Below are 13952 nucleotides of genomic sequence, written 5' to 3' on the forward strand. Positions count from 1 at the left end.
CACACATTCAATTTGTCACATATGAATGTTTTTTTGAATAATATTTAAACCAACTTAAAATGAGATTTTAATGTTTTTACAATAATTCAGTGTGTTTATTTCACACATTTTTACTGCACTTAATTTTAATGCAGAATAATTTTCATTTTGCTAGGTGAAAAAGATTTTGCATTAAAAGTTCTTAAGATTCTTGGGTGTGCAGTTTGAATTTTAGAAGTAGTTAAAATATATGCCTCCTCCATGCATATGTACACACAGTAGCTATCGAGTACATAGTTCTCGATTTTCTCGAGGTTAAGAATTTATTTGCGGTAGCTGACTCCGTTTGTGTGGTCAAATTTGGTTGCTGTGAATGCAAGAAGCCACCCTCACCCCCTCCCGTATACCTGAACTTTCTCTTTGCAGCTCGTGCTATTGGCAGATTTGACCAAGCGACGGAGCTCTTTGGCTCAGGGAGGGGAATGGCTGGTTTGTTTTGAAGCTGGCTTGGAGATGGATTCGGGACTCTGTGTTCCAGGGCACAGGCAGAGATGGATTCAGGGCTAACGTAGACTCCCGGGGTCAACTGCAGTGTGCTTAGCTGGAGTTTAAAGCTCTGGTAGACTACAGAACTGCACAACAACTGCAGCACCTGTGCAAAACTGTGGCATAAGGATTAGGTATTCCAGTTGACATTTAGTTCTATGGTGTAGGGTTTCAAACATGAGGTTTAAACTCCAGCTAAGCACACTGCAATTGACCCACAATGTTTAAACAAAACGGGGAGGTGGCCATGTCATCCAATGGCAGTTTTTGTCCTGATGAATGAGGTTTATGATTGTGGTTGCATATTGGCTCTCCGAGACACCAAAACAATTTGATGTGAATTGGACCAATACTCGTGTGGAGAAACGGACAAAACAACTCCACCACTGCTTTGTGTTCTGAATCCTATCTTACCCCACGTTGTTACAAGCACCGCAAAATCTGTTAAACACAAAAACATATTTTTGGGCAGGAGCAAATCTATTTTGGCAGGGTGCCCAATGCATGGGAAACACTGCAGTATACCAGTAAGACCAAAGCCTCAGAGCACTTTTATCATTCCAACACAAACATGTACAGTATAAATAGATGTGTTAGAAGCCCTTTTAGTCAATGGGCTTCCATTACATTAGAGAACATTATCAGTTCTTAGAACAATTCAAAATAGAAATTAAATTGAATGAAGCTGGTGTGATCTCAGCATATCCAATGAGAAGATCTGTTTTCAGCAGAAGAGGAAATTGATAGGTTATTGGTTGAAATGAAATGAGTAAATATAAACATCTTAAACCTTGGCACCAGGGAATCAACAGCACTTATTAAGCTATTACTCACTCTGTGCAAATGATGGGACCCTAAATTTGCACGTGACAAAGAAAAAGAAATACAAAATGTGCAACATTAACATTCACAATCAAATATGACTTGTGGTGCAGTCCATAGGACAGCTGCATCTCAAGCCATATACAAGTCCCTCCACGTGGTTGGGGGCTCAATCTCCAATCTTCTCAGCTGTGATCCCTTCTCTGTTACCCACTCTGCCTTTCTCTCTGTCTGAATAAAGCAAGAATATGATAAGAGGGCAGACTTCCTGCTTTCCTTTAAAAAAAAACTGTGTCCCTTTCTTCTTTGCTACTCGAGTTGAACTGAGAGTAAACATTTGTAGTGAAGATGAAAACAAGGTGCAATAATTTATGAGGTGTCCTGTCAATAAACAGATCTGTACATTCACATTTGTTTCTGAACGACACATGCAATTAAATGGTGTAATAATCGGTTGCTTTGCAAATAGGCAGTGTGAGTTTAAACCACACAGAAAGAGGCAAGCAACTTGGGTGAAATAAGTATTCTGTCAGTTTATTGTAGGGTAGCACTATGCATTATTAAAAAAAATGACATAGGTCAACAATGAAGAACACAGCCATGGTTGAGTGCTTACAATATAATATTAAAACCAAAGTGCCACTTGAATTACTCCTTCATTGTAGTTTGCTTTCCTTCTAAGACTTGATTCAAATACAAATGTTTCTTTTTTGTTTTGGCATTGTCACTCAGAACTGGAGTAAGGCAGAATACATTCCAGTTCTGTCTGACATCTCTCACTCCAGTTGACACTGGTGTATTTTGCACAGTGCAGGTACACATCATTATCATAGCAGTGACTGTGGGAAAAATAACTTCTGCATCTAAAGGTAGTTTAGTGGCAGTGGGTTCAATATTTGGTTTTACACACTAGAATTTCCTTTAAAGGTATCTTATTATAACTTCAAGGAAGACATATTTGGAAAGGGAGAAATTGGTATTTAACACCATAAATAATATATTGTATTTCTGTCAGAAGGCAGATTCTTGTATAAATCCACTCGAAGACAGATAACTACATTACCAAAGCACACTAAGAAGTAAGAAAAAGACCATCACAAAGGCAACTGAACTCTGATGTCATCTGGAGCCCTCACATTCCTGAATTTTCACCTTGTTTCTTTTCTTTCAACACTGAAGGTTGAAATGTTTGTGGTCACTCAGAAATACAGGGGTATCCGTGCTTCAGCTTCAGAAAGCAATATATCTTTATAGCACATTATGTATGTTTTAGGATTTTGATATTTTGGATTGTACAAGACATTGTTTAATTGTGTATCAACAAGCACAAAGACCATACAGTGAATTTTAGTGCAAGACAAAAGACAAGATCAATTACGCTGTGCTCAAAATGAGTTCCTCCTCATTGATGCAGACTTTGTTGCACTGGAGTACTGACATATCAAACAACCATTTCTTTCTTCAAAGTGAATGAAAGGTACCTGTGCTTAGCATTACAAATTTAGATCCTTATACAGCATTGTTCCTTTCCTGTTTCCATGGTGGCCACCAGGCTTATCATTTTTGTTTGTCACACTTTCAGATACTTGCAATTCACAGTAAAGAACAATGCATATTGCACATAGAATGAATATCTTTGATACCAATGATACCTTTTTTCACACAAATAAGGAATTAATTCCTAACATATCTGAATTCTGTTAAATATGTGAGTCTGTATATATGTCCTATACTATGCATTTGGAGACACTGACCAATGAATTTACAAAGAAGGATTTACATATTTCAGTTTTCATAGCATTGCACAATGTGGGCTGTCATCACTACAGTCATTAGTATCTAGCTGCCAAGTATGAAGTAAAACAGAGAACCGATCTAATTTACATTTTTGCAAATGTGGGAAGATTTGCAAGTATGATCTAACTGACTCCAGCTTCCGATTTCTTCAACACTATACAGTATATGAAAAGGCAGTGGAACCAACAGAGGAGGCACTTTCAGAATTAATTCTGAAAAGAGGCGGTGGTAACAGGAAGTGGTGGACCTTTTACGATTTGGGACCAATGGGCAGATAAATTGTGAAGGGCATTAGCAACAATGGGTTAAGTAAGACTGGTGTATCCATGCATTGGTGCCAAAGCAGAAGCTACCTAGCCATATAAGCAAATGGAGCTGCACAGATATGTCACTGTCTGTCTGAACCCTACTTTATTAACCGTGGTAATAAAGAGAACTTAAGCAGTAGTGGTATAGTCAGGTTATTAAGTGTGGTGAAAAGGAATTGGTAGAGTCAAACAGGAAATTAAGGTCACATGCAAGAAGTGGTACTGAGAGGCAAGTTTCACTGAGTGTCTCCATGGAGGATTTCACAGCTGGACTTGTGATCCAGTACAGACCAGCAGATCAGTCATTAATGTAGATCTGTAAACAGTCTGGGCCCTACTGAGAGGGTGATGGGAGATTCCGGTATGGCTTACCGGATAGATTGTGTAATTTGTGATGTGTTCGTGATTTTATTCAGTACTGCAGGAAATCAAATCTGATGACACCTTAGTGCACAGGTATCAGACTCCAGTCCTGGAAGGCTCCAGTGTCTGCAGGTTTTCGATGTGTTTCAGCACCAGTGATTCACCTGTGATTTTTAAAGTCGTGGATAGGCTAAAGAATCCTTGTTTACAAGGCCTTAATTGGATGCTGATTGAAAGGAAACCACAAATACCTGCAGATACTGAGTTTGGCACCCCTGCTTTATCCCAACACAAAGACATCATCACAGATTATGACTGTGATTATTATCTCCCCTGCCTCCAACTATGACCCCCCAGTACTGTTTAGCACAGAGCAGATTAGGCAGTGCTGCTTTGGTAAACCCATGCCAACAGGGACAGCCCCATTGCCTATACGTATGTACAACAGAAGTGTGTTTGTCATGGTCCACAAACAACCTTAGCCCCCTATGCCCTTTTGACAGCCAGAGACAAAAAGAGGTTCACAATCATGTCATGGCTGGGACAGAGAGAGATGGCCACCCCTCCTCTCTCCTTCTCTCATCTCACCCTGGGCTTCCCAGGGGAGAGCAGAGTGGTACCAAGGGGAGAATCAGGCCCTCCCCAGCAGAGTTCCATTTAAGGGGAGTATGGAGGAGGCTTCTCATCAGGGGGGTAGTAAGGGGGAGAGTAGCGTGGAGGGACTTGAGCTGGCCACATGTAGCTTGCTCCAGAGTCATCCGACAGGCCCGAGGAGTCTGGGAAGGTGCTGCAGGCCTAGTTTAGACCGGGAAAAAGTACAAAGGTTTCTGCAGTCAAGCAATACATTGGGACATATGACCTCTCTTGGTTCCAGATATTCAAACCAGTTATTTAGTGAACACCACCTCACATTATCATCTTTTCCCCAACAACGCCATCCCATCTAGATTCATGAATAAAAGTTTAATATGGTCATTACAGTACCTATGATTATGCAGATACTATTTGTTCTTATTGTGTGTACATATTGTGTGGAATCACCAGCTGTATTTCTTAATTTTGATCTACCTGGCTGATTAATCTTGTATCACCACATATAATCCACTGAGATAATACTATTTCAGAGCATGTGCGTGCCAAGAATAACTTGCATCCTTCTAAAGTTCTATGGCTGTACATACAAATGACTAAGGATCCCTTGATTTACACAACTGCATGAAAATGTACACCATGGTTTATTTAGGAACCAAGAGAGTGGTACTAATATTACCTGTGGGTCATAGGGAGTGTACGGTGGCAAGCAGGGGGCACCACTGAAGTAGGAGTTGTAGGAAGTAGTCGGGGGTGGGGGTTCACAGGGGGCAGGGACAGGAAGGGGTTCTGGTTCGCAGCTGTCAGAGGCTGAGGTGGGAGTCTGTCCAAAAAGAACACGGCTTCAGCAAGTGACAGTGACCCTTTCTTCACACCGCTGGACTCAGTCCACAGAAACGGGAATAGAAACCCCCGTGATTATGAGAATGACAGAAATCATGAAGAGGAATGCAGCTGTCAAACATCTGGGGCAGAAATGCCTCTGTCTTCGACCAACTCCTTGCACGCACAAGACAGCAGCAGAACCAAGTGGCAGCATATAGACTCTCGCAGTCATCAGAAACACCCATTTTTGGCTAATTCTTTTCTGAGAATGCTGCAGTGAATGGGCAGCAGAACTGAAGCAGTCTGTTCAGTGCACACGCTGGTCTCACCATATCCTTAAAGCCTCCCAGCTCAGCAGCAGTGATGATGCCCAGGAAGAGGGCCACTACGTTGAGGATGGTAGCTGACCACAGCAGGTGATAGAGATGTACCACATCCTGGCAGCTTTGCACATCCGTATATTCGTGGTAACCTCCCATCAGCTCAACCCGGCTATGCCAGGAGAGAGAGGAAGAGGGAGCGAAAGAGAGATCAAGAGAGAGAGAGAGAGAATTGAATAATATTAATGTGCACACACAAGCTTATAGGTTATGACTAATATAACCTGCATGTGAGGTGCCCTAGGTACCCTGAAATGGAGGGACAATCTATAAAAAGTGCTGTAATTTCTACATGGTGAAACCAACCTTTATAAAAATATCCTTTAATAAAATCTGAGATTCTGCACTTTAACCACATGTGAATTGTTTGATTACAAATCTAAAAGTATTAGTGCAGAGCCATTTCAAGAAAAAAATTGCCTTTGTCCCAAACATTATGGAACTCACTGTATATCATTTATTGTGTTCTTTTTGTGTTTTAATGGCACCACTCCCTTTTCTCCCCACGTCCTTCTTCTCACATTTCTGTGTAAACAATCTAACTTGCAAAGCAGTAAGCACCTTCACGAAACACATCACTGACAGAGAAAAGCATGCAGGTAAACGCACATTCTTGAATGCACATAAGATCAGGTCAAATCAGGTCAAATGTATGTCAAGTTCTTTAACTCTTTAGATGCCTGCAGATTTTGGAAACACTCCTGCAGATTCCTGAAAATGTTCAACAAAAAATGTTACAAACCAAAATGTACAATTTTGTACAAATGTACAAATTTCAGAATATTTTGAATAATGGTGAAAATGGTGTATGTTGTAGGGATGGGGTATTGATGTCATCACCTAGAACATTCAATGTTTATCACCTTTCAAATAGAAACCAGAGAGGAGCTCCACCAATCACAAGGTACGTTAGTAACAACAAATAAAACAATGTCGATAATTACTGGTAGATACATATTCCTGAGGAGCTTGTAGAGTAAGGCAACACTACATGTGTCTTATCAGCTCTTCATTATTCCTGAGGGGAACCAGGACATGCAAAAGGGCAACTCTGCTCATTCCGTCATCTGTATTCCAAGCCTCGTAGCCATGCTGTCTTATCCAACCAACCACAACGGAGCACAGGCTGCACTGGCAAACTGAATAAAGGAGATGTACTTCCAAATCAAAGATTTCCTAAATTTTGTAATGGAAAAAAGAGAATGCTAACCATAAAGAAATGCATAAATCTGACCTGTAAAGGCACTGATTTAGTATAGCTCACATACTACCAACACCAGTGTGTACACAAATTGCTTAAAACTTTTGTCAACATATCTTTATTTTGAAGTCCCAAAAGAGGATGATCTCTGTAACACAACGAAAAGGTTTCTTTCTTGTTCTTTCCCTGGGGTCTACTGTATTGATTCAGATGCAATGAGTTGAGCAGGATGGACAAAAAAATATCTGGAAATGTTCAAAAGACAAAACAAAAGAGAGCTGTTATACTGTTCTTTTGAAGGTCTGTGTCCCAGATGCACAGAATGTACACTTTAGAGTGCATAATGTCAAGTGTAGAATATAGCTTAGGGAACTGGACTGTAACACTGCTGTCGTACCCTTCAGACAGGTACAAGACATGATATGCTTCAGTAAATATCCAGTTGCATGAATGGATTGTATGTCAAAATGTAGTCTGTGTAAGCTGCTCTGAATAACTGCATGTATGTGGGCGTGTGCCTCATCTGTGGTCCTATCCTGAAGCCTATGACTGTAGAAATTTTAAAGACCAGCAGACATACTTGCCACAGTTGTAGAGTTCACAGCAGTAGCAGGTGTTGCTCTTTACACGCAGGTTGCAGGAGACACGTGAGGCTGTTAGACAATTCACCTGGAAGACAGACAGAAAGCAGACAGACACGCACACACTGAATCAATACCGTTTCACTTCTGCAAACCCATAAGAATGTTACGGTTTAGATATCTTAAACCAGAAACATGCTCAGAACAGTTGGTTTATGTCAAACTAGTAAACATGTCTATAACTTTGATAATTACATTTTACAGAAAAATTTCTGATATTCTGCAATGTAGCATTCTACATTAGTAGTATGGCAGCAAAGAGTCATTGGTGCTCTTTGCCTAACCTTTTTGCATGCACATTTGCAAGTCATCCTGGATTATAGCATTTCGACGAGATTTAAACTTCACAGAAGACCATTGCACTTACATCCCGGTCAAATGATGTCGAACTTGTGTAATACTCGCACCGTCCAGCATAGAAAGGTCTGAGGTCCTGCAGAAAACACATATCACTGCTCAACTTTACACTATATGAGGAAACCGTAACACAACAAAAATGTATTGTCACAAAAAAGACTAATAAAGAAACACAAATGCATTGGTTCTCCATGTACGAGGCTTTGTGCTCCATAAGGGAAATCTCTTTTAAGCCCACAGGAAGTTATATTGCATTTCCAAGAAGACACAAGACAAGGGACTGAATGCTTGCGTGGATTTATGTCTTGGAAAGGGAAGCACATTACCATTGCAAAAAAAGGAGCCCAGCCCACACATATTTTAATGGACTGACTTGTTACATAAACTTTGCCTGTGTTCCGGGAAGTGTACAATTACATAATAAAACAATTGAAAAAGAAGCACTGCTTGGATCTAGGAATGACAGATGCTTGTTGGCAAGGCAGGTAGGCAAACACTAGAAAATAATCCTTGAAAAAAATTGCCTCTGAAAAGTGAATAAACTTAAAAAATGCAGCACCAAGAAAAAGGCCAGGGCATTCAGGCCTCCGGGTTGTTTGTGCTGTTTATTAAACTGTATTGTAACTATCAACAGGTTATTAAATTTTGCTGCGCAGACAGAGTTAACATTTTGTGTTCGGGCACTTTATTTATTTATTTATTTATTTATTTATTTATATTTTGTGTTAGGGCAATTTTATTTATTCATTTTTGGCCATATCACTTGGCACTTTTCGCGTCAAGTTGTACCGGCACAGAACGATCAGAATGCAAAAGGAACCCAAACCAAAAACTATTTTTGCAGTAATGGTCTCAGTTACAGACAAATCTTTATGCTATGATTTGGATATTATAATTACATACAACCTCTAAACATAAGTTAGGGGCTTTAAAGCCCTTAAAGAATTTATTTGGGCCGCTGAAATAAATTCATTGTATGGGAAACACTGCCCTGTGTAATCAATTTTGCTAATATAATACAAAACCCATCAAATGGAGACCAGGCCACCACTTACTGTGCAAGGTCTTTTTTTGGTTTAGCCTGATCTAATGGCTGTTGGTGCATGCATGGGTGTCTGGCGGAAGATGCACACGGTCTGTGAGGCAGTACTCACTATATGCCTGGCAGCAAACACGCCATCCACGATGGCACAGCACAATGCAGCTACAACCCCGCAGCTTATGAACACAATAGAGGCCACCAACTGCAGCAGAAACAGAAAAAGGTAGCGTGAGGACTCATGTCATCACCAGGCCCAGTCTGACCCGAACGTAGCCTCCGTCGCAAACTGAACCCTGAGCACGCAGTTCGTACCTATTTCCTGTGAATCACTGCTGGCGTAAACCACATGTAACAGTCCATTCCTGAGTTATATTCACTTGCAAGTCAGTGGACGGTGCCAATGTATTTTTCCCACGGCTGACACTGCAGTCTATTATTGCTCATCGTATTGGAAGAAAGAGCTGGCCAGCACTTTCTCCAGACAACAGTTTCACTTCGTCTGACTGGCAGTGTGTGGTCGATGCTTGAAGCGGCAGACTCGAGCAACTCCAGGAGAGTGGGGCATGCCAAATGAGACTGTGGAATCAGCAGATCTGTGGAGCGCTGTAGTACTGCCACCACAAAGAGTCTCCATTCAAGCATTCATATAAATACATTGATGCAGGCTAAATACTCTGAAGAGATGGAAATAACAAATGTGACATTTAAAGAAAAAGCCCACCTCTGGATATTTGATCAGACTGTCCAAGGATCCAAAATGATCAAATGTCTGACGTAACATTTCAGAGCATTCTGTAAAATGGTGCAAAGCATTTTGAAAGTGTCTTATTTCTAATCTAAAATAGATTAGTGCCCGCAGTTACTGATGGCTTGATATAGGCTCTCTAAGCAATCACCCTTAAAGGAATATTTCACTTCGGTGTTACACAAGTAATTTTGTGGAGCTTACCACATGGTATTTGTATAGCCATTTGAATACTAACTATAGAGGATAGTAGTTAGATAAAAAAGAGTACTAATGTCAAAACGTGATTGACTACTCTGGGCATCAACTTAAGCAGTGTCCCATGGCTGGCTCCTCTCACTCTTTCTCAAGGACTAAGCTCTCCTTCTCTCCTTGAAAAAAAGACTTGAATGATTCAATATGCTCTTCTGCAGCTCTGGGAGGATAGTGAAACTGCCTGACATCAGGGCCACACCGAATTCCACTGGAGAGTAGGGTCAAATCCCTCAGCCTAGAGCCACGGTAGGGATGGCCATTCATGAGAGCACTCTCTCATTTCCTGCATTCCACAGTACACAGAGAATGCACATCATTGTACTTCGGATATGCTGACTATATGCAGTGGTTTTCTTTTAATCAGCCACCAATTAGGCCACAGAAGCAAGGTGTGCGGGTTCTTAAGCCAATCGATACCTGGAGCACTTAAGTGCTAGAACACAGCCGATGCTGTGGCACTCCCAGACTGGAATATGACACACCTGTACTTGGTCCACAGCTAATTTTCGCCCCCAAAACAGTCAGCTTTTCCAGAGGCTTGGATGGTCTTCTAATTTAGCTTGGACAGAGATGAAATTAATTATAAAAGCACACCCTATCCTAGAGTGAAGTGTATGTGAATGCGCTAACAAACGTGTTACTCCCCATACCCTCTCAAAGTGAGCTATGGACATACTCTGGGTTTGACAAGGACCCACTCCATATATGTACAGTTGAGCTGACAGAGCTAACAGAACCAAGAACAGGCCACCACACTCCATGACACCAACATCCCCCACCACACACACACACACCCATCATTGCTTCTTCTGAGTATTCCTGTCTGGTTCTGGGCCCTCCTCCTGTTACACTGTTACGTTTCAAGAAGGTTATTTCTGGGCTGACCTCATAAACAGCCAAGGAACATGTTCCCACCAAACCACTATCCACCCCTCCCAGAACAAAATGGTGACTATGATAGACAAGGTGACAAATGACTGTGGCTAGTTTGGTAAACCATTTTCTCATGAAATGTTAATCTGTTATTTTATCTTTTGGAACATGACATTACAAAAGTGCCATTCACTGGAAAAAGAAACAGCTTTAGGCCAGAAATGGACGGTGCAATATGGAAGGCACACAAAGTGTAAACATACCATCTGTCTTTTGTTTTCAACCAAGTGGGCTCCTATGATGCCGAGAAAAGAACCAAAACCGAGCTGGAGAAAAAAGAAGACAGAGAAAAGATGTTCACTTAATTCAATTAAATAAGGACAGTGATGACTCACTAGTAACACATTATTGGTTTATGTTTGCAACAATTATCAGGTGATGTAAACTCTTTCATTAATTACCAACTTCAAAAGTTATGATCTTGATATTTTGGATATATATATTCTTGGTGATCTATATTTTTACTTTAGAAATGAGCTTAGAAACCCCAAACACACCTACAGGAGTCTGTGCTTTTCTGAGTACTGCTGATGGGGAGGACACTGCCTGTTCCAACTGTAGTGCAAGTTACATTTCATTTCTATGAGCTGCAAAAGTAAATGCTCCCAGTAACAACACTTTGTTGACCCTTCAGTAAATAATGAAAGACAGAAAAGTTCTATGATTTAAGTCTAAAGGCATTCATCCAAAGACATTTACCCAGATAGCTGTAAGCAAACAGACTAAATAGGCCCCCAGGAGCTGGTGACTTAAAGGTAACAGTAAGGTAGCATGGTAACAGGTTGACAGTAAAATGTTCCATGTTAAATCAGCTCTTACTAAGTACATATTGTCCCTATTGGACTCACATATACTATGTTAAGAGTTGAATTAACATTGTTGAGTTGACAGTTTAATATGTGGTGTAAACGACTTCAAGGCAGCCAATCACTGGTGTAAGCTTAAGGTTCTCCAGGGACAGGTCATGATTTACATGCTGTCTTGGATATCACATAGTTCTGAGGCCCTGATACTACTGCTGAGCTGAGGAACGGGCCATGAAAAGCTTCTCCTTCTAGATTTATACCATACCTCTCCATATTGAAGAAAGTGTGGCACACAACCTGGTACTAAACAAGGAGGTTGTTGGACAAGTTAATCATGAAAGCCACTATGGAAATGTAATATTTTTTACACTGTGTGTTCTGGATGAAATGGTTAAAATCACTTTAGTGTCAGCAACATTAGCATAGTGTCAGGGACATTCAAAAAAAGGTACTGACTTTCCATGCTTATTTTTATGACACAAGAGGTAGGAATCTTCATTAGCCCATCTACATGTATACTCACAATGACCCCAGGGTAGTACCCTCCCACAGTGATGTTCTTAGTCCTGGTGGTTGCGGCCAGCCCAATGGCGAGTATAAGGATGGACACAATGAACAGCAATGCTGTCACAATGATGGAGTTCCTCTTGCTCCTCTTGAACGGATCTTCCAGGAAATCAACACACACACCAATTCACATTTGTAGAACACACTGAGAATATACAGTAAAGAAGAACATGCCTTATACGTAAATCAGCATGCTATTCCATACTTGTAATAGCCAGTGCTTCATTTTTAATAATAAATATTCTATGCAAAACACATGAATGAGCACATATGCTTGCCCATCCACATAACGCAAAGTCATGCAGACACATTAACTTGTGAACTGTATTGATACAAAACCACATAACGTGCCTAAGTTGAACTAAAATCATACTTGCTTGTGTTTCATTATTAATGAGTGCTAGAACATAAATCCTTAATTGTTGTAACCATTGTGTGCAGTCCTGTTAGCAAGTCATCCATGGGTTCCAACTACAAAGCACAAGGCTGTACACTTAAACGAGAATACAGATATTACATTAACAACAACAACAATAATAATACGGTGACCACTGCATTTCACGAATAGCCGTCAAGCAAACTGGCAGGCGTAACATTATGACAATATAACAAATCAACCTGTACTCCTCCTTGCAGAACGTGATTCTTCAATGAACAATATGCTTACAAGAAATCGCAGCAATTTATAAGAACCATTTCAGACAGCCGACGGCCCACAGTACTAACATTAAACAAACGCATCGAATGGGTTTTGAAATGAATAATTTATTTTATATATTTTACTTAAATACATTCAATGAACATCTTCCTTTAAATTATAGACAGCCAATGAAACGAAGGCGTTAGCAGGTGACTTGAAACTGTTCGTGCACATAAAGAAATAAAAACAGCATCATTTTTTAAATTCTAATTATCATGTGTTTACAGCTTCAGATAGCATGGGCCATATTCATGCACACGTATTCACACAAGTCCATAACAGCAAGAAGACAGCAGCATGTACAAAGGAGCGCACTGTACACTCTGTGCATCCACTATATTGACCTTGTAGCTACATACCCACGGTGTCGGAGAGACTTAGTCCATTGGCTTGTTGATTCAGCCCGGGACGCATTTTTGGTATTATTATCAACAACAAAACAGAACGGCTGGTGAATGGGATTAAAAGACCGAATTCCTATTCCGTCATCGCTCGATCATGTTTTGCTCGGAGTGGCACGCTCTACCGCTGTGATCGACATCCTAGCCTCTGCTATGACTGTCTCATCTTCATCTATGCTTGTTGCCATGCCCGCGCACGGACTTCATTCTCTTCTCAGCGCTGGCATAGGCGGCACACTCGCGGATAGCTGATGCGCATGTACGCAATAGTCTCTCCAAAATGAAGCGTTCACCACTAAAGGAAGCATATACAGCCTATGCATTTGCAAAGCAAGCCATTGTTGTGACTCACGTTTCCCTGAAGTAGATCTGTAGTCTTTCCAAAGGTTTTTCATTTTGCCAAACATTATTGGCTAAATGACAATTTTCTTGCGCCAGCATTTTAATAAATGTATTGTTAAATAACTTAACTGAAACCATGTCATACAAAGTAATGAAATTTTGTAAAAATGTGATGAAATAAGATACATATATTATACGGATTAATTCGTATTATTGTGTGTACAAATGCATACATATTGTATATATTTATACGCAATGCAAGGTGTGTCATTTTCAAAAATGAATAGATATTTGAGGGTAGTGATTATTTCATGCCGTGACTAACTGTCTGGTTCGAAATAATTTGATTTA

General features: G+C 40.5%; 1 protein-coding gene across 1 annotated transcript; it reads right to left on the reverse strand.

Annotated features, from left to right (window-relative positions):
• Nucleotides 1–1860: 1860 nt before the first annotated feature.
• LOC118235086 (transmembrane protein 255A-like) lies at nt 1861–13636 on the reverse strand. The gene is made up of 9 exons (XM_035432079.1): nt 13218–13636; nt 12115–12257; nt 10989–11051; nt 8965–9054; nt 7821–7886; nt 7393–7481; nt 5561–5723; nt 5086–5229; nt 1861–4610 (listed from the first exon to the last, which is right to left on the reverse strand). The coding sequence occupies exons 1-9, from the start codon at nt 13270–13272 to the stop codon at nt 4473–4475; spliced, it is 951 nt and encodes a 316-aa protein (XP_035287970.1). The 5' UTR covers nt 13273–13636; the 3' UTR covers nt 1861–4472.
• Nucleotides 13637–13952: the final 316 nt, after the last annotated feature.

The sequence above is a fragment of the Anguilla anguilla genome, chromosome 9 (genome assembly GCF_013347855.1).
Source record: "Anguilla anguilla isolate fAngAng1 chromosome 9, fAngAng1.pri, whole genome shotgun sequence".
Classification (NCBI taxonomy): Eukaryota; Metazoa; Chordata; class Actinopteri; order Anguilliformes; family Anguillidae; genus Anguilla; species Anguilla anguilla.

Excerpts from the sequence above, each read along its gene's own strand:
- LOC118235086 (XM_035432079.1), bottom strand. The coding sequence starts at position 13,272 with ATGCGTCCCGGGCTGAATCAACAAGCCAATGGACTAAGTCTCTCCGAC. Across the intron at positions 7,887-8,964 it reads TGTTTGCTGCCAGGCATATA|GACCTCAGACCTTTCTATGC; the intron begins GTGAGTACTGCC and ends TGTTTTCTGCAG. Across the intron at positions 5,724-7,392 it reads GAACTCTACAACTGTGGCAA|CCGGGTTGAGCTGATGGGAG; the intron begins GTATGTCTGCTG and ends CTCCTGGCATAG.